General features: G+C 30.2%; 1 protein-coding gene across 1 annotated transcript in view; it reads left to right on the top strand.

Annotated features, from left to right (window-relative positions):
- The window catches only part of LOC108554856 (uncharacterized), a 301692-nt gene that overhangs the window by 267165 nt on the left and 11545 nt on the right, over nucleotides 1-22982 (top strand). The window contains exon 4 of the mRNA XM_017910264.1: nucleotides 5585-5748. Coding sequence (XP_017765753.1) covers nucleotides 5585-5748 — 164 coding nt within the window. The remainder of the gene's footprint in view (nucleotides 1-5584; nucleotides 5749-22982) is intronic.

Below are 22982 nucleotides of genomic sequence, written 5' to 3'. Positions count from 1 at the left end.
TATTATTAATAATTATTATTTAACTAAAAATTCAATGAAGCTACTAGTAAATATAAAATTAAAAAGGAAAGTTTTAAACTTCATTTCACTCGGGAACAGAGTGTTTATAATTAGATACGTACAAATTTTTATCGAATAATAAAAGATCAAATCAGTTGTAGTTGCGAGACGATTTTGATGTTGAAGAATTTTATGACTGCGTAAAGTCAGTTTTTTAAATTCAAATGCATATTACTTTCTGTTTTAGTTTTATAGTAAACATTTATTCCATTATATACTATATAAAATTCTGTATATAGTGTATAAACTACAAAGATCAAGTTTTAATATTCAAAAAAACAAAACTAGTCGAAATATCTAATTTCAGACTTATTGTTCCTCAATAACGCGGTTATTGAAGACATTCTATTTATTGAAAACATATTACTTGTAGGGAAGTATTAAGATAGAGACGTAATAACATATACTTAATTATTTTTATCATAATACTGTAATTATTATTATTCGATATGTATAGTATATGGTATCATTTTATATAGGAGGCATTACAAGTTGTTAGTTTTAATGCTAAAGGTTGTTTAGGCGTATACATACTTCAGCGCATTAATCATACATCATTTTTAAAAATGAAATAACATCGAAAGCAGAGTAAGAATAATTTAGAAGACGTATAGTTTATAATCTTGCAAGCAGTCGAATTTACATGGTTCAAATAATGAATTTAGACAGTAACCTAAAATAGCTAAAATTTATCGAGTATTATAAATATCCAAATTGTACGTATTTTTCACAGCTAAGTCTCGCAAATGAACTAAGAGGAATAGAAAGTGCATTTCTTCTCCTTCTATCGACATGTTAAAAAGCCACACCCTCGCGAAAAAAGGAACAAATAAAAAATGCACGAATGTTAATGAGACATAACACACGGAGAAACTGGAAAAACTCGATCAACGAGCATTGCAACTTGATCGCTTAACGATAGAATCACGTTATATCGTTTCCTCGTAATTCAGTTAACATGCACAGCTTTATAAATATGTAAACAAGAATTACCATTTAAGATACCATTGGATTATATGAACTAAATTAGGAATCTATACAAAAATTTCACTTCTCTAATTATAACGTTATATCATAAATAGGATATTATTGTTAACTAAACATGTTATTATTAAATACGTAAATGATATTAAATAAGCATCTATATAGATTACGATTGATTTAATATTAACAGTGATAGAATTTCCCTAGATGATGAGCGATCGATGATTGTGCATGTTTATGCAAATTACTTGCCTGCTTATCACAGATCTCCGCATAGCCCAATTGCAGATATTTGTCAAAATAATAAAAGTGTCCAGGATATGCTAAGATAGTATACATGGAGTTTGTCTGAAAAGGAACGAGCTGTAATTAAGACAAGAGTAAGAAGCGTAAAATATCCCTTGAATTAGGTGCGTCAGAAAAATATTTGTATCCCTCCAGTTATCGAGCCAAGAATTATGAAACCTTTTTACAATATAAGTTTCAAACTCCAAATTTATACCTAAATTTTCGATTTATAAAAATAAATATGTTTTAAAATAACAATTCGAGGTATCGTAAATAGAAATTGAAGTAAATTATCGTAGAATTAATGTTATGAAAATAATTATACCGCAGAAATGCTTCATGTGTACAAATCAAAATATATACAAATTTATTCCCTTCCGAACTTTTGATTTTACTTAATATAACATACATTTAATCGATATTGTAAATATGACTATTTATGTTATTCACTGAATTCTCTCTTTAAATATTAATTTATTCACGCGTCGCGATTTGTTTGAAAGATTATTGATCGTTAGTTACCGACATAATTACGAGCATTGTAGTAAAATGACGTGAATTTTGAAATATTTTTAAAATAGATAAAATTTTATTATGTCCAAATGCGGAATATCGTTTTTATTTAGATTTTATCGATATACCGAATTACAAATAAGTTCGTAAATAAGTTAACTTCGTCAAAATTAGTTGCTAGGATTGTTTGGAAATTAATATTGTGTATGCGACATCGTTCTTTCAATAACACTATATGTTGTTACATTTCAAGAGAATGGCGTACCATTTGTTAACGAAGTAATTAATTATTTTCGATGAATGTATATTGAAATATGAGTATAGCTTGCAAATATGCTAATGAAGTTGTATGAAATAAATCATCGCAACAAAAAGTGGTACTTACATGCCTATCGTATTCTGATGCTTCAGTCTTGTTATTGCAAAGCAAGATGAGTTCTGGCTTGTGGCTTCTGCGTCAAAGATACTTAGAATAACTTAAACCGCAAGCTAGACATATGTCGCTGCTTCAATTTCAACTTCTCATACCGCATAGTTTGATGTAATAAATTTCTTCTGTAATTTCTTTTTTAAAAGAATGTCGTCTTTTTCATAACCCTATTGACAACAGCTTTGTATCAAGAATCAGAGTTCCCACGCCTAGTGTAGTTTGGTAAGGATTAAAGACAGCATTGTAAAAATATTTATTCAAGGTTACAAAGAAACTTCGAAAAGTGTTTCGTATCCAAGAATAAGTACCTACATAGTGATTTGCACGCAATGATACCAACGCTGTTGGTACTAAAATGGTTCATCATTATAGTATCGAGTACGATGCTGTTACTTCTATGACACTAAATTTATCAAACTACAATGTACATTTATACTATAACTACAAGAAAATAGCTTTGTTTCTTCGTATTACATATAAAATGCAATAACTTAATACATTTTCTTAAAATAAATACAAATGGTATTAACTGTACGGATTTCTTTTAATAGTGCACTTTTAGTACATTCATATATTAATTTCTAAATGTTTATCTAGGTTTTTTCATAAAACAGGAAATTGCATAGATTTTACAAACACACTCTAAATATCTTATTTTCGTCCAAGAATTATCTTACCAAACCAGGTTTGACTTTTTACATGATAATCAATGAACTCGGTTCTCACGACGCGATTAACCGGTTTTTGCGATGCGCGAGGAGTTAAATCTCCAAATTTATTGCTTTCACTGTCATTTGCAATTTTTGAAACATTAATTTTTTCAAGCTGTTTACAAAAACGACGCTTCTAACTTTCTGCGGAAGACGACCTGTGAAACCTGTATCACTCGAGTAATATTAAATTGTTGCATATATTTCGCCCGCAGGAACATATCTTCTGCAAATTGAAGTTTCGGAAGCACAAGTTTTTATTTCGTTGATAATAAGTAGTTTGCATTATTTATACAATAGCTTTTTACATATATGGAAATCGTGTTGTGCTTCTTTCATAACAATTTAAAAATTCTTAATTGAACGAACAAAATTTATTGCAACTTTTCAGTGTGGAATTAAAGTTGACTAGAAAATAAGATTCTATTGGAGTCCCGATTTTCTTTTCTTTTCTTCTTACATCGCTATTGTCACAAGATAAGTTTTGAGTTAGAAATGTAGGCGAGATGTGCGGCCTTAAATTCATAAAGTATAGTATTTTAATTCATAGTCCTTATTATGATTTTTGAGTTGTTTATAATGTAGATAAGTACTGTGTTTCTTAAGAATTGAATGTAGCATTCGATTACTTTACAAGTGCCCATTAATTTTCGCATGGAATTGAAATCTTTTACGATCATTTGGCTGAAAGTTTATATAATTGAATTATATCGGTTAAACCTAGGTAAAAGAGACTGTAAGGATGCCACTTTTCAAAAAATTAAACGTTTATCGTTGGCGATTCTTTTTCCAAAATTCTAAAATCTTCAACCATCCATTATCCTCTATATCTTATATGTAAACAAAAAAATCATAAAATACTTCATTTGCGCTATGATACTGGTGATATGCAAATTAATGCTATCGACAACAAGCGAACGGAAGTAATTGAAATTGTAACTAACCCGAACATGGCAGATTCTATCAGTAATCCCAAAATGACACGAGATCACATCACGTACTATTAACCTTATTTGCATGCATTTATTAAATTTCATATTTGATATTCGCTACACGTACTCTAATTCGAGCTTAATGTAATTAGTTTTACACTAGCCAACGATATTTACTTTTTTTACTTGTTGTAATGAATTTGTTTACATTTACCTATTTCTCTATATATTTGTGCACATGTACATGCATCTATATTTTTATATTTATATTTATGGAGTCTGTAAAGATATATGTATATATATATATCCTAATTTTATGGATGATCTAGAGAATGTGACGATTACAGTATTAACGTATGTTTCTTTCAAATCTTACTTATACGTAAGATCGATGAGTAATTGTCAATCAGAACTTTCCAGTAAAGTTTAGAATAATCTATTCTTTCGCTCAGAAGCTGTCTTTGTCCTTAAACAATTTGTTTTTAAATATTGTTGAAATCACTAAATATGTTTATATACATCACGAAGTAATTTTAAAATATTTAAGAAATATGATAAAAAAAGAAGAAAAAATTAAGGAAGAAACAAGAATCGTATTATTATTAAAAATATTATCAGGAATAATACAACAGGTAAATTTCAATGTTGCAGTACACAAATTTTCAAAAACAATGTTTGAGTATCCTTATATGTATACCACAAGGAGTAGGTCAAATAAAATGTTATGAACCATCTTCTGCAAAATCACTTTAGACACTGATTTCAATCTTGTTTCAAATTAACCGGGACTGGAAGATTAGCCGTTTGAGGTGCAGAAAATTTTTCTAGGGTAGCTGTGTAAGGGGAAAAAATTGAGTCTCCCTCATTTTCTTAGAGTGGAATAGCCTATTAATTTTTTATTATGCGGATAGCTTTTAACAACCTTAATTACATTTACTCGAAGCGTTCTTTTTATTTTACATAATTACTTTCAGTACGACGAGAGGTAGTTGCTTGAAGAGACTTCAAGATGACGTCAAAAGATGTCAAAGTAAACTTATTCCCAGTCGTGGAACATTTTATTAAATATCCAATATCCTTGGAACAATCTAAACGTTAGATCTCTTTTTACGAGTAGACATGAAACGTTAAACGACAACTAATATTCGTAAAATATGGCAGGATGTGAAAGTAAAAATAAACTGTTTCTGTCCTTCGATTATCACAAATATTGGAAGAGACATTGAAAATTAAAAACCCCTATAAATATTTAGAACGCTAATCCAGGGATATCGTTTAAAATTTATTGTGAACACAACAATACTACAAATTATACTACAAATATAATTGAACTTTCTTCGCACTACGAAGATGACGTTACTTCCATCGGTGGTTTATTTCCCATGGATGAAATAATTGTAAGCGATTGTACATACGTTTACATTAGTTAGAATTACGATGAATAGACGTTATGCGTAATAGGGAAGAAAGATTCGACAGACTAGGAGGCGTGACGGTGTATCACACGATGGCCATAGTTGGCCGCATCACGGCCGTAGTGGAGCGTAAGTCGAGCGTAAGTCGAGCGCAAGTCGAGCCTAGTACAGGACAAGCGTGTCGAGCGACTTGCCAACTTACCAGGAGAACGTGTCAGTGGGTCATTCCAACGGTTGGTTCTTGTCTTGCAGGGACGCAGTACCGAAGCAGTGTTGTGGCCTCGGTTCCCCTCCTGTGCGTTGGTCCATACTGGGTGTCGGCGTAGTGGGTCTGGTGTGCGCGGGTGCTGGTGCTTTGCTGGGGGCCCTCAGGGCTTCTGGTCGCGATCACATTGCCGTCGCACTTCTTATGATCGGTAAGAAATTCCATCTTTCTTATACCACTTCGTTATCTTACCATCGCTTTACTATTTCCACATTTTCGTCAAAGAATGATTTTCAACTTTCTTTAAACTAGATTTCGTGTACGTGTATAATATACGTTGTATAGCCAAGTCTAACGGTAACTTTTATTCAACGAAATTGTGTGACCTGACAGAATGCATATTCTTTTGTCTTAATCGATGTGTAAATAAATTGAACAAAAATTTTTAATTTTAAATATAGGCACTCGTGATTGATGTTATTAGTGTTCAATAATGTAAATAAAAATATTAATATTAATCGGTATTCCATAAGCTGTCAGGAAAATAATTTATAAAAGGGAAATAATATAAAGACGTATAAAAATATGAAATTTAGAAATATGTATAGTTTACAACCAAAGGTGTTGGAATTTAGATATATGAATTATACCTAAATACATATAAAATCGAATAATACTCTTTTTGCAACACTAAAGATTTTCACAGATCCCAGAAAAATCACTAGGTACCCTTGTCTCCCCGTTTTCGAATAAAATTTTAATTACTGTAATTACATTTATCAAAAACAATTTTCCATGCTCCACAAAATTAAAAAGTTACAAATAACCGTTGTTCCGTCGTGGAACAAGGAAGACCCGTTACGGTCTTCCAACAGCCAGGTCTTAGGGTCGAACAATTCGGCATCGGAATTTCCCGCTCCATGCCTTCAGCATGTTTGACTGCTGTACCTTTTTTCTTTTGACTTCTCGTGTCGCGGAACACGAGAATCCTGGAAATCCCTAATTTAACGAAATTAGGCGACGGCTCTTAAGACTTGGCTGACAATAGGCCTGAGGGCTCCACGTGGTCCGCACACGTTGGAAGCCTCAGGCCTTCGCTAGGGGTAACAAACGGCCGATGGGGTCACCGGCGCGCGGGTGAACCCCAGGTACCCCACCTTGGAGGAGAGGGTTTCCTCCACTATCGTGGTTTTTCGGGGGAACCTTCCCTCACTCCAAGGTAACGGATTCGCGGACCAAGGGAACGCCCTTGGTCAGGACACTTCACTTCCAATCGAGCACGCAAGGACATCGGTTCTTTGCAACGACTTCCGAACGAGCGCTCAACGACATCGTGTCTTTCCAACGAGTTTCGAACGTAGACCGTCGTACAGGCGACGTTTTTCTGCTCGTGCAATTGAATCAGTTGCCCAATATTCATTTGGCGGGCAACACGTGTCGTAGTCGCGAGACGGCTGTACAACCCGTCCCTGAAACACGAGAGTTTAGATCGCGACGCGACGCGACAACCGTCTCTTTGAAGCGAATGGAGTGAAATGATACTTATATACATGCTATGCATAGATGAAAATGATGCATAGATAGCAACAGAAATATAGGTCTAATTAGTGTAATAAGACCATTTTTTTCTGGCACAAGCATAAAAATGTGGAAACCGAATTTTCGTTATTAATCAAAAATATCCTGTCTATAAATTGAATTACATATCATTGCACGATAAAGAACGATAAAGAGAGAAACAAAGCATTGGATTATACAAGGAATTACTGTTAACCATTAACAGAAAATAAGGCGTAGTAGTATGACGTATAGAATTTATCGTACTACTACGCCAGTTACATTGTAAAGACTCTAAAGCGATCCACACACACCGAAACATATTGCGATGCTTCGGTACCCAGTTTCATGAAACTCCATCAGTTTCAAGCGGTCTGCAACATGTTACGGTACACGTATCAACTCCTAGGTTTCATGAAACCACATAATTTTTGTCCGATATCAACGTTGAATCGTATCTTTAAAACTAGCTGAAGGAGGATAAAAAAGGATATATAGCGTATTGAAAGAATCGAATTTTTAAAATTTTGTATTAGTAAAAGAACTGCGAGCAAACGAATGGAATAATTATAGAAATTATCTACACATGGACAATTATTTTTTCTAAGACTCGATGGATGAAATTCGTCACCAGAGTGAAAAATGAGATATATCGATAATGTTTGCATTTTGTGTGAAAGGAGGGACTTTTCAGCTGCTGAAAATAATTTTGGAGATTTAGAATTTACTACTACAGTTTCATTTAAATTATTGGACAGTCATCGAGACTGAATTTTCGGTTCCGAGCCTTTCTCACTAACCAGGTATATTGATTCTTTTATCGATGCAAGTTGCGTTCTATATTGATACATAAATACCAGTTTATATACACTGCGACATGCATCGTATAACCTAGGAGTCGGTATATGTATCGCAATATATTGCAGAGAGTGTAGCTTAAAAGTAGGGATTTCGGGAGTATCGAAAGTGCAGTCAGACAGATAAAACTGAATATCCAGGTAAGTCGAGTAACTGGGCTCGTTTCTAGCTTTGTTTCTATTGAAAATAGCAATAGATTACTTGAGAAAATTCTTTATTATTTTGCAAGTTCTATCATCGCGTAGTACAATTTTAAAAGAGAATTCAAAGGAATTTTTGAATGTGAGAATTCGGTAATCGAAGAATGTACCGAAAAAATGTAAGAAGCGTGAGAAAATGTTTAAAATGCAATGGCGAAACATCCGTAGATTTATCGTTAATGTTAATCAAAATTTAAATGTCACGAAAAGTATTAAGTTTTTCGATATAGTACTTTAATACTTTTTCATGCAGAATCATACGAAGAATTGTACTAACAGTAAACAGTAACAGTAAAGATTAGAGATTAGAGAGCAAGTGTAATTTTACATTGCAACTACACCAATGTATCCATAAAAGAAATCCGCACTTTGCAATAATCTAGTCTGTCCAACAATACGAAATTTTTCGATATAAGTTTTTCCTATGTTGGATAAGAACAGATATAGAGTAGCTATCTAGCCCAGTTACGAGACTCATTTTGTATACGCCTTTTACCTTTATAGCGTCCTGCTGACTATCTCATCTCCGTACTTACAGTATACGATTTATATATAGATACCTTCAGATTGTCTCTAAGCTGCTATAAAAAGAGGTTCATAAATACTCCTTTAGTAGTTCCGTAAAAATGTGAGGTGAAACTGACGGTATCGTTGAGTCAGATAACGCTATTTCACAGCTGCCAATCCCTATCAATTTAAAATTATTTTGTTTTATTTAATAGTTTTATTAAATACAAATTCATACTTGTATCGCAAATAGTAAAAAATATATTGGATGGAAAGCAAAAATTCTGATAAAATGTGGTAGAGAATATTTAAAAAGTAGAGATAGATTCGAACACTAATTTCTGAATTTTCAAAACACGAAAATAAAATGTCTGAAATTCAAAGTGTTAACTCTATTTTGTAACAGGAAAATTTATTTTAACATCTGAAGCTTCGATAAAGTTTTTGTATAAATCTTTATTGATCATATTCGATCAAGGACAAATGGAACCATAATATAGGAAAATGTCCACACCAGATTTTTGTCCAAAGATACTAACGTTCGAATTCTTCCTTGATCCAAGTTTGGTACCTTTTTTCTTTATCGATTATACTGTCGGATGCACTGAAAAGTCTTTCGAAAAATAACGTCTATGGTGACGAGATATTTTCCTTTATTTATTGATATGCTGTATATATTCTTGATTTTTTTTTCTTCTTAGATTTCGAAAGTTCCAAATTACGAAAAAAAAAAGGAAAAAATATTTCGAATTTTTGACACTCCGAACTTTTTCAGATTTCGAGGTTTTTACATATATCCCTATAAAAAAAATTAACTATTTGAAAGTGTGTGCTCGATATACTATATATTTATTACTTGATAAATGTAATAATTTTTCGTTAACATCAATATTTCACGAGTTTTCTTATTGGGAAATATCTTAACTGTAACTCTTTACTAATAGAAAAATAGAAAAAGGATTCAAAAAACATGGTTATAAGATATATTTAACAAGCACAAGAATTTGAATATTATACCATTATGTAGGAAGAATATGTCTTTTTATTTACTCTATTTTTATTTACTCTATTTGCGCTTGTCCTAATAATATCTGAGAATTTAGAAAGAATTTTTACATTAATCTTAATAATATCATCCATAATACAATTTCTTTATAAAGCCTGAAAATATAAACACAATAATTTAAAGATTAAATTTTGTAAAATATATTACTTCGATGTGCAATATTTCTTTAAATAATAATTTCTACAATATAAATCGATATCTATATTTTAATATCATCAAACTTAAGTATATTTTGTAAACTAATCACTTTTTTACAGAGTGATCTAATACCTTTTTGTTAAAAACTATTAAATTTTAATCAGAAATATTTTTTACATAAAATGCATTTAACAAGTAATTTTTGTTTATAGATTAAAATTGAACACTCTGTATATAACTTTATAGTTCTATCTATGTGTATTTTAATATTACAAAAATTGAAATATCATGTATTCATGAAATTCATGTATTATAAATTGTTTTTATATGAAAGAAAGAAAATTTTGTATATCTATAATTTTTAAATAAAAATTTTATATATAAATAAGATCTATTTCAGTTCAATTGTACAAAACACAATTTGAAAACAATTTTCAAATTCTATAATTTGACTGTTGATTTTTGCTTATAAATAATAATTTTGCGCTGTCAGCTGCTACGTTTTTACAAAGATATTTAAACTTTTCTGTTGAAAAGTAATAATTTATTTCACGAATGAAAACATGGTAAAAGAGAATACAGAAATCAATTTTCGTAAAATCTCATTTTAAACCAGAGAAGACGTTCTATTAATGATTTTATAAAATTGCCTTCTTTAACAGAGGCAGATTGATATAAGTTCAAATTACTTTTACCATCTATCGTAATATTCATTACAACGAAGAGACGACAAAGTAACAAAAGCTTACGTAATTTTCTGTTATATAACAACTTTCTTGAAACGGGAAATCCTGTTCTCCGTAGCGCTATTAATTAACGATAATTGTAATCTGATTGTTATTTTCTCAAAGAAAACCTTAACTATATGGATTTTGTTTGCAACACCTAATACAATTTGCGGCGAAATTAACGGAATATGAAAGTTTTGCTAAAGAATTGACTATCTTTGTCCAGTCATAACATTGGGAAGAAGAAAAGGTATAATAATTCTCTTGGAGCCATTCTGAACGATGAAACATTTTAAATCTTGTCTCGCTGAATTAATTTTCATGAAAAATGCTTTCGTATTCAAAAGTGCTGTAGAAGTAAAAATGCTTTCCTTTCTTGAAAGTTTTACAGACTATTATATGAAGTTGTAGTATCTTTTATCATGGCTCAAATTTTCATTAATTTAAAGATTGTAATCATCCATTAAAAATTATGATTTTGAAGTTAAAGTACAATTTTTCATATTTTATATTGCACTTTGAATGAAAAATATGTAATCATTTACATGCTTTTACATGTTATTGCATGATATATACAAGATGAACTGTCTGATATTAGTATATTAATTTATATCGCTATTATCATCCATAGTGAAAAATATTTACATGAAATTTGAATGGTTCCGAGGAAAACACATTTAGTTGCTATTAATTTTGTGTAAATGGACACATTGAAGGGTTGAGACGATCAACTTCATTTTTTGAACGCAATCATATCAATTTTAATGCATTTGTCGATATTGACTGAATTTTTGTAAATAAATCTATTATTAGTAAAAGTGATGATAATTTCTTATAAATATTACAATTAAAAAATCTTCTAAATTAACGATTTTGAAATACAAATGGTTTAACACCTTTTTCTAAATAATATGGTTTAAAATGAAACAAATATTTTTTAAAAGAACAAAACGAACATGATTTCTTTATCTAAGAAAAAGGATTTCAACTTTTACATGTCCGTGTCTTTAACCACAAAATATTTAATGATATCAATATATCAATAATATAAATATTTTTCACCACTAATAATAGTAGTGACGTAAATGAACGTAATAATATCACAAAGTCTACGATATATGTATATAAAATTATATAGTCAAATTTTTTATGTACGTATGATACTCTTGTATACAAGATGTTCATAATAATCTGGATCGCATAATCTAGGAAATATAACAAACTAGTAAATATAACTGATAACAGCTTTTGTAAACTACCTTTATGTTTACACACGCATTAATTCGATTTAATCAATACTTTCATGTGAATAATTTAACAAATTTGTATCTTTTATGTTCGTATGCGTTGCTGAAAGTTGTTCATCTTTAAAAATTACATTCGAAGGATACTGTAGTGATGTGCGAAAAACAATGCCAAAAGCTAGCAAACTAGTAGGAAAATAATGCTCGTTACGCCATTAGCACAAACACGAGGTACATTACAAGTGTACATTACATTAAGTACCGTGTGTACAAAGAACAAATTCAACCGTGCAACTTCATGGTATGCTCGGCGTGATTATAATGTTAATGATACTCTTTTCATTCAAAGTACAATAAAAAGGGGGAAGGATCGTACAATTTGTAAGGTGTGGTTTTAACAATAGAATGATCGAAAGGTCAAAATGTTCCAGACTTGTTTCAGATTTTTTATTTTTGCAGTTACTGAAATATGCAGCTACTTTTCGCAAAATTAATTTTCATTTAACCAAGAACATAATCATGTGTACATATTTATTTTTATTACACCACTTTAATTATTGTTATCTATATATATTATATTTAGTTGGTAGTTTTAGAAGTTCGGAAATGAGTGCAGTGTCCAGATTATTAATGATTTAAATAATAAAATATTTTTTAACTCTGTATAGTCGTTTTGTAAAAATTTTTTAAAATCACAATCATCTTTGCTCTGCTGCCGTACTTCTTAGATTCTGGTATAAAAGAATTTCGTTGTAACTTAGCGCTGTTACGTCTTTCGAAGTGAGTCTAATCGGATTATCAAACGATATTTCTTCGTGATATTATAACAGTTAAAATATCGATTACTCGTCGATCATAAATTCGTAATTTTTCAAATTTGCCACTGAGTGTGCTTAATCCAAATAATTTCCATTATGATACTATATACATTCCATTACGTATAGTTAATTATTTTAATTAATTCTTTGAATATTGTCCTTAGAATTTCTACGTTTCAAGACAATTCGTTTGATAGAAAATTATTTAGACATTTAGAAAAATGAAAATCCAAGACAAAAATGCCAAGGAACAGAGATGTGGTAAAATTAAATATTTTGTTGTAGTATTGAATAATAGAATCGTTTTTCATTCATTATTTTTTCACAATATGCTTCAATTGTAGTTTCACCTCATAAAAGACTATAGTGTCAGGTTATACGTATAAAATGTTAAGACTTACAACTGATTACTAAGCAGTCGCCATTATCTTCTACGAATAAAGCGGTAGTTAGAGCACGTGTTGTGCATTTTCATCTGCATCAAGCCATTCTCTATCAAGTCGATTATCGTATAACATGAGTGTCTCAACACAAGTGACAATGCTTCTGAAAATGGTTCAAAAATGTTTAATATCGCCATTTGTTAAGTAGATTGCTAAGTTATATCGAACCTATCTCATTTTACTTTCTCTTCGAGGTCTTCGCGTGATGAATAATAATAGAATTGTTTATCTTCGTTTCAAGTATTATTTTTCTTGCTATTTGACGTAAGTTAATTTCAGTAACATCTTATGAAACATATTCAAAAAGTTATATTATATTATTATTATATTTAAAGTAATTATATTATTATTACGTTATTCTCAATGGAATTTATTAGCCTATCTCTTATTATACTTGACAATGAAAAATTGTCAATCTTAAATTTCAAGAGTCAACATTGACTGATTATCACATTTACATAAATTTCTCCGAATGCTAAAATATTTTCAAGTATTTTCGGATCAGTTTCCAAGAAAATCATATAACTATTTTAATCGTCCGTATCGGTGGATAACATACTTTTAATAATATTAACGATATTAAATCATAATAATACATGCTCATTACAGGAATTTATTTTCACGGTTGATAACTACGGACAATAGCGCGCTGCTTTATTTAACCTTGAAACTGCGTTGAATCACGGGCATTGAACCCGTTGCGAGAAGAGACACAAATGTAAACGTTTAGAAAACTATGTCCCGTTAAAAAAGTAAGGATGACCTTATTACTGTCTCCTCATCATTCATATCAAAAACGAATTTAACGATGAAGTCATTCATATGTTATTTTGTTATGTGTGCCGCACTTCTCTTCGATTTCGCGTCGTCGTAAATAATTTCACGTTGTCTACTGAATACTAATTATAATTGATACTCGGTTCAACTTATTTTTGTAATATTTCACAGAAGATGTTATTTATTTTGTTATTATGCAAAATTTTATGATCCACAAAATTTATCCCGAGAAAATGCCAATACTAAATTTTAATAGAATGGCTAATGGTGAGGAAGCTTATCAAATTATTAATTAATTCCTTTAAAGAAGGAATTTAATCGAAATATAAATATACTTTGTGAACTTAATAAATTATTTAAATATATAATATCTTATATTTATTCAATCTAATTAATAAATAATAACCAGTTGAAATGAAGCAAATAAATTTCAGAGCTGCCTTGAATATTTCATAAGACTTTGGAATATATAATATGTTAAGCAAAAATGGAAGATTTAGAAAATTCATAGTTTTCATCGATGCAAATAAAATAATGCATAGTCAATATTGATTTAAAGATCAGAACACTTTATATAAATTATTATTTAGGAATGTTTAGTAAGTTTAAATATTTCGTAAATTCCTAAATTACGAAAGAATTTATATCGTCAATATTTCACGAAGAATTGGTTATTTTGTTATACATACTACATCCTTTTAGGGATGAAATTCGTCTCAAGAAAATATATTTTATAAGAGTAATCAATAGGAAGAAGCTTATCGTCCATTTTCGTTAAGCTGATTAATATCATATCTACTTGCCTCGTACACTGGTATCTTAATATTTTTCATTTTCTTATTAAGTAAGCATAAGTGTAATAAACTCAATTTTAGTAATTTGTTACTTTCCTCTATGTTAAATATCCTAATTTTAATTTAAAAAAAAGTGTAACAGTCTTTTGAATCTGATCAAAGTTCCTCAATATTTTAATCTAATTAATTTTTAAATTATAATTTTATGGTGCTTTCGAATCGACATGCGTTTAAGATCTTAAAAATGTTTGCAAGGAGAGGAAACAGTAAATGTGTTTGATGTAAATTTCAGTTGGAAAAGTGTACCAGGTTTAGCACTTGTGGTCGCGCATTATTATGCAGTAAACCATCTCTTTGTAGTTACTTTACCGAGCTTTACTGAACGTCGACGAGCGGTAAACTGTAACACATTTAACTTTTGTGCTAATTCCTTTGTTATTTGATGTGGGTTTTGTTCTAGTATCTTTAGACTGTCTTTGAAGTCTGATAAGCGACTTGGCTTTGGTCCATCTGTGAGGTGCAGCTCTTTAGAATTAAATTTTATTATTACTATTTTATTATAGTTACAATTTTATTAATTTAATGTAAAATATAAACTTTTATCCTATCCTTAATTTGTTTCTGTTAGTAACGTATCACGTTATTGCTATTTTCAAAATAATACCAGGTGAATATTTATATTTTCTTTATAACTTCAATTTTTTTTTTTATTTGTATTTAGATATACTCTATTGTCTGGAAATATTCGGAGAACGTTTCTTTATTTTGAATAGGTTACAATATAATAGAATATTGAATATTATTTATAATATGTCGATATTAATATTGATATCGATTTTTAAAAGCTAACATACAATGAAAAAATGACGTTTTTAGCTATTAATCCTTGTTTTGCTATTTGAGAAGTTCCATATCTTTAAATTATTTAATTCCTAGATAAAACTACTGTGATTTATATTTGATAATTTATTTTATCATAAAACAGAATATGATAAGCACTGTTAATTAAAATTAAATAAGATAACTTAAATTTATAGTCTTTATAAGATGACAGTGTTGCCTTTGTCTATTTGTTACCTTTAATTTATATACTTCAGTAAAAATCGCATAGTATAATTACAAATTGACCAATATTTTCAGATATTTATATGTGGTAGTCTATAGTTTAAAATTGATGTGCATGGTCATCTTTGATATATGAAAATTGATTTAATTAACTTGTAGAATTTAATTTAATACTAAACTTATTATAACTGATTAAATTACCGGTTAAATAGTCTGTCGTGATTGAGGAAGCAGGCTATATATAAATCGTATCAGAAATGGAGTAAGAAAAGGAACAGGTATTGGAATATTATTGATCTTACATGAAGAAACTATGATGTCAAATGACGGAAACGATAATTTTGAATACAGAATTTTTAATAAAATATTTAAAAATACACATTCAACGTATATTAATTGTAAGAAAGAGATTTTATTTATTAATATTTTAATATACGTAGTAGTTGTAATATTTACATTATATAGAATCCATGATATAAACAGCAGATGGGATATATAGACTTGTTACGCCTACAATTTATTACATATTCTAATAATTATGTGACCCAAATCGACACACAAAATTGTTATATATAAATATAATTTTATTGTTATTATTTATCATTATCATTATTGCTTACTATAATTATCATTATAACTTAGCTGTTTTTTTTTTTGTATAACGTGTATTGATTCTAGCTACGTTAGCTCGTTGCTAATAGTAACTTCTTATTCGTGACTCATGTCGCTCTCCCTTAAAAATACCTAAGAGACACACCCTTGATATACAGAATTGCAGCATGGAGTCGTCCAATTTGTGACGTTGTCATTGTCATACAAGAACTGGATACATTGTAATATACTGTTCCTAAGCCACTAATATATCGAGGTACATAGTAGTTGATAGATATTCAGACGGAAATGAACAGAAAAGATAGCTCGAAATCCATAGAAAAGTTTCTTCGGTCTCCTAGGTTACTATAGTATACGTAATATAGTGTACGTAAATTTCACGGTAAATTTATAGTTTGACATAGCTTTTGCTGTTGTTAAAATCAGGTATTTCTTTTTGCTCCGAATCCGCTGATAGTTAGAAACTTGAGTGCTCCCTCGCGGTGCGTGTTCCGCTACATAACGCCCACTTCAGGAAGTCAGTCCATAAATTTGATTAGAACCAAATTTACGACCCGCAGATGCATAATTTGTTGTTTTCAGAAGTAGTATTGATCATTGACTAGAAGCTGAGATACATCTATTCTCTATAGGAGAACGAATCCATAGTTAACCATAACTAAAACGAATTTTACGTAATAATGGTTGGCTGTCATTTAACTCGGTTCATATATGTATATACTGAGAAATAAACAGAAATGGTATATAATTTGAAACTTTTCCAATGTATAAAAATCGATATTATTCTATCAGAAAGTTAGTTTTACGTAAATATCAAACTTTTATGACCTACGCGTATAATGCACATCACGAAATTAATTAATTTGAAATTCTAATTGATAATTCATTAATTAATGTTATTTTCAACTCAAATTTCGATGTTCTCATATTCCACTGCTCATTTTTTTTTTTTATTTATAAATATTCGAAACACGCAGATAATTATTCAATACTATCCTGATCTGTGATGAAGCATATTTATAACATTTATAAATGCTATATTGCAATGGAACGAAAAACTTTTGGTAACTTGTACAGTAGTATTTGTTTGCTAATTTCATAATAGAATTATTAAATGTATAACACACTGAAGAAAATAAAACAAACAGTTTGGGTTTCTAAATTAGAAGCAATGAAAAATTACGTTTATATACATAAACGTAATATCAAATTGAGGGAACAATTCTAACGAAAATATATACTTACTCTTATTTTTCTATCATTATGCGCCTGTTATTTGCATAATGAATAATGTAGACTAAAGACTAGGTTAATTGAGACATTTAATTGCTTTTTACTCGTGATTAATAAATATATTACATTAATAGTGAATTATTAATCTGTTTAAACTTAATTCATAATACTAATAAAAATAACAGTAAGATTTGTATTTAATTATTGTCAAATACGGGTTAAATATTTTAGCCTTTTAATGTCTTTCAGTGACTTCATAAAATTACTAAATATTTTGTGATCTAAAATTTAAAAAATTCATGTTTAAAAAAGATAGTTTCTGACATAAAGAATTTGATCTTTTGCCAAGTTTAATGTTTTTTCTTATACAGGATGTCCCAGCATCGGTAGTAGAACCGAGAAGGGGGTGATTCTACATGCAGAAACGAATCTGAAAAAAAGAATAAAATTTTTCGTTTCGAAGCTTCGTTTTCGAGAAAATCGACTTTGAATATTCACCCAGTACGCGTGCACTTAACTATGGCTAACATAAGATGAATGGGCCATCAGTATATTAACGTATTCGGTGGATATTCAAAGTCAATTTTCTCGACAACTAAGCTTCAAATGAAAAAGTTTTATTCTTTATTTTCAATTTGCTTTTCATGTAAAATCACCTCCTCCTCGGTTGTACCACTGATGATCCATGTATCTAAGTCATAGCTAAGTGCATGTGTGCTCGTTGAATATTCAAAATCGATTTTCTCGAAGACGAAGCTTCGAATCAAAAGATTTTCTTCTTTCTTTTCGATTCGGTTTTGCGTGTAGTATCATCCCCTTCCCGGTTCTACTACCGTTCTGCATGTAGAATCTGTGGTTGTACTACCGTTGCTGGGACACCCTGTATATCATACAATGTGAGTGGAACAGAAAGCTACTTTGAATCATTAAAATCATTATAACTATTATTTTTTATTGCATAATCTGTCTTAAACAAATATTCGACAAATTACTTTTGAAATCTGATTCAGATCTTCACTGTTTTCAACGGCAATCTCATATCTATTCCCTTCCCCTGTATTACGAGAAGAAAATAAACTACTTTACAAATATGTGTAAATAATAACAAGTACAAAAGGACTTAAACAAAACAAACTAAATCGACAGATTTTGAAGGAAGAAAAATTGGAAGAAATTTTTTATTCTAAAATTAACCCTTTGTACTCGAGAGGTGACCCCTCAGTCACCATTTAATCAGATTCTAAAGATCGACGTTAACTAATATATCAAATTTAAAATTACTTAACGATGTGTGGAAAAATAATTTTACATCTTAATTTGCATATGATTTCTCGTTTACCATTTTAAAAATATCATCGACTATATGACAGAAAGTCTTCAAATTACTATTTTTCTGTAACGAAATAGTCGTTGAGTGCAAAAGCTTAATATCAAATGTTATTACGATTCATTAAAAAATAAATTTAAAGGTCGAAAAATTTCAATTATAAAAAGATATTATAAATATGAAAATAACTGTAATATTAAGTATATAAAAAATAATTCTAATATGTCTGTATTTGGTAATTATGTTTATCGTTAATTGTTTGTAAATTCTGCAAGCTTTTATTCGTGATATTTTATATCTTTTGGGCCTCGCGTCAGACGCGCAATGATTTCTACCGGTTTTAAATGTCGCATACTTTAGTACTTACAAAGGCATCCTTCACTCTTTGTCTGCTTCAGCTAGTCTTTTCACAGAATACATTCCGTTTTGGTAGAGACCTGAATAATAGCCAAAGAGAACATACAGTTCCGAACAAAAGTTTGGTACCACCTAATCTTCCTTTCTATGATTTTGATTGTCAAATATAGTGCGTGTTATTATTTTACTTTATTCTTTATTATACCTTTTAGCAATTTTTATAAATATAGTATAAATCTATTTCTACAGGATAATTTACTTCATTCGTCATCAGACTCGTTATTATTCACGAACTTTATTGCAGTAGAAAGATGTGTAAGATAAAATTGATGTCGTTTTAACAAAAATATTTGTCGTTAATGACCTTGTAGATTTTTGTTATCCTAAATTTCTCAATTTTTTATTTCGTATTTTTAAGTAGACTATATCATATTTGCTATCACTTACTATTGAAATTTATATTTATTTACCAATGAAACAGACACTGAACTATAAGTAAAAAAAAAAAAAAATATAAGAAGATGCGATGGATCTAAAATGGATTTATGTTGGCATTTTAAAATCTAAATTTGCATAGATTCAAGTCATGTTATAACATGCTATATTGGCATCGATCATCTTTAATTTGCTTTTAAAAATAAACACAATCATGAGGGACGGTACACTAATTTACATGTCAATCAATACGATAAATGACAAGTTTGACAGTGTCAATTCGAATCAAATTGTATTCTTATAAATCCAAAGATAAGCAAAATGAAAATAAGCAAAGTCACATCCGAGATTATTTTCGCCGATGTATTACTATTCGAAACATTGTACTGTTTCGAAATATATTACATAATAATGTAATACGAGATTGTAGAACCCGCATACAGAGAATTAATAGAAACTGTCAATTATCTATAAGTATCTTCTATAAAATCATAAACTTAAACCTTACTTTGCACATCCTTCTATATTCATTTCAAATGGATAATTTACTTAGATATTCGTTTGTTTTATAATCTAGAACTCCTTTTATACAATGTTTTCCATTTTTCTATCGAATCCAGATCCATTTCACGATAAATTAAGAAATTCAAAGCTCTAACTAATTTTCAACGTTGCATTCCTTTATAACCTATTCACACTTCACAGTTATACTTTCACTATTTTTGTTTCACATTTTTACTGAATCACTTCTTAAAGAAGCAGCCCAATTCTGAATACCAATCGAACTAGTATTATTCTGAACGTCAACGGCACAGTATTATTCCGGACATGAAATGAACAATTTAAATTCCGAACAGCAACCAAACACACTGGTCAGTGACCAAGCGTCGCTACTTTTAACGAAAAATAAACCGATTTTTATGATTAAAGCTTAGGTTCGTGTTCTGGGTCTTTTTATACGCCTCGTGAATGCGATAAACTACCTTCCACGATGATCTAATTATATAAAATAATACAAAGTAACGTCGCACAATAGCTATTCAATATTACATTTTTAAAAATTCCAATTTTCTGATTTATACGATTATTTATATTATTTGAATATTATTTATTCAGATCATAAGCAAACTGTAGATTATATCAAATCATTTTTATTTTCCATTTTTATTTAGATAACTTTAAAAATTATTTTGTTTTGCAAAAATAAAATATAAAATATGAAATATTGGAATAACATAAAATATGTATGCATATTAATTATAATCTATATATATACGATATGAAAAATCAGAGAAAGGTGAATAGTATTTGTAATTGGAATAATCGAGTATTACTTTTAAGAATAGAAGGTTGATACTTGTTGAAATCTACTCCAAGATATTTTGGATTAAAACTGATAAATAATTAAAGCTTACGATATTTTTCTTTGTTTATATCATTGTGTCGTTGTTCGTTTAAAATCGAATATTATCTGTATTAATTATTTACAATTGAAGAATACAGGATACAAAATTATTTATAATTGAAGAATACAGATATAAAAGAAATAGCAAATAATTTTAAATAATAGATATTGTATCATAGGATAATTCTGTTATTACAATTAACGAATTTGTTTTTGTTGATAAAAAAGGAAACAAAGAAAATGTAGTATTTAGCTTCAAATTTAATATTATGTTTTCACTACACACTTGTCTTGTATGTACACATAGTTCGTGCCACGTCCTTTCACACCTGGTACAGAATTCCAGAAAAGGGCATCTGGCTTGGTGAACACAGGTCAAACGAGACTTGGAAAATCTCTCACCGTTTTTCCTACTCTTACAATTGCTCTAATCTGATCTTCAAATCTCTTTTCAAATATTAAGACTAAATAGGCTCAGAGAAGAATTTCCCTCTAAGTAGATTGTTTCTAATAAAGAACAGTTCTAGGAAAAGAAATATACGAACAGAACAAGAGTACTTGTTTTATTAGCGAATATTCTCGATCCTTTACGTAAGAAGTTTGTAGGAAAGTTTATCTCACGGTAAAAGTGAAGTGAACGATCTAATAAGAATTCTTTTTAAATCGAAGCAAAAAAATATTACTCAACGGGAACCTAGGTATACTTCGTATACTTTTATTTTAACAATCTCATTTCAAGAATAAACTTCCGTTACCGTTAAACTTGATCGCATAAAGGCGCAATAAATAGAAAGGACGAATGAAAACGAAGGAATCCTCGAAACGATATATTTTATCGGTGCATCTCGTACGAAACTATGCGTGGAGCAAAGAAATCCACGTTGCCTGGTTGTTTCGATGCGAAATTCGGTTGATGGTCGAGTGAAAAATTGCTTGGAAGCGTAACGAATAAACGGTAGGCTCGTTAAAACGGTTGGTTAGAGATGGTAAAGGAAAGCACGAAGGAAAGAAAAAAATGTTGAAGGGACGGGAGCATTGGGCTGAGAAAGAAGTTATGAAATACGGAGCAGCGGCAGTGAGAAACCGCAAGAAGCCCGTTGGTCGGCCAGATTGGCCGATCGTGGCGCTACGATAGAAGGGGCAACTACGCTGGCAACGGTTACTTTCTAAACGTGGGCATGTAACCTGCGACCCGCATAGAATGCCTCTCACAATGGGAGAACGCTCTAACCTACAGAGTACGACGTCGTACGCCTACACGTGGAGGGACCGTGAGATTCACGGAACAGAAAATTGAGAAATCTCGGGGGAAATCGATAAACGGACAACTAGACTCGTAAAACGTCGAGAATTCGACCGAGCTTCGAATTTTTCACGCGATGGCTCGATCGTGCGCATCTGTTTGAAAATTACCGAGTGTGTACGATTTTCCTCGACAGCTGGTTATCTAGATTTCCCATCGTGAAAGTGTCGAACCAATTTCGCACAATACTGCCTGGGCTACGACGCTAAATTGCTTACTTTCTTCGATTCAATGGTATTAACGAACCGTTAAATTCAATAGGTTTATTAAGAGTATATCGAGCCACGCTGAGTTTCGAGTTGCGTGAAAACGTTTTCTTGCAATGCAATGGAATTCCGAACGTGTCGGTTATTATGGGAAAGAGGGTCATAAGAAGGAACCTGATCGATCTATGAATATTACGCACGCTCTCGTGCATGAATATTAGAGCACTTACCGGAAGTATCGTACAAAAATACGAAAATCGAATTATCAGAAAAACGATTGATCGATAAGAATTTTATATTCGTACGAGATAAGGGTGAAAACTGTATAGCAAAATTTTAAAAATTATTTACGACGTTTAGAAAGTAACGAAT

Source organism: Eufriesea mexicana, unplaced genomic scaffold (assembly GCF_001483705.2).
Source record: "Eufriesea mexicana isolate 0111107269 unplaced genomic scaffold, ASM148370v2 scaffold50, whole genome shotgun sequence".
Taxonomy (NCBI): domain Eukaryota; kingdom Metazoa; phylum Arthropoda; class Insecta; order Hymenoptera; family Apidae; genus Eufriesea; species Eufriesea mexicana.
This window is presented reverse-complemented; position numbering and strand designations above follow the sequence as displayed.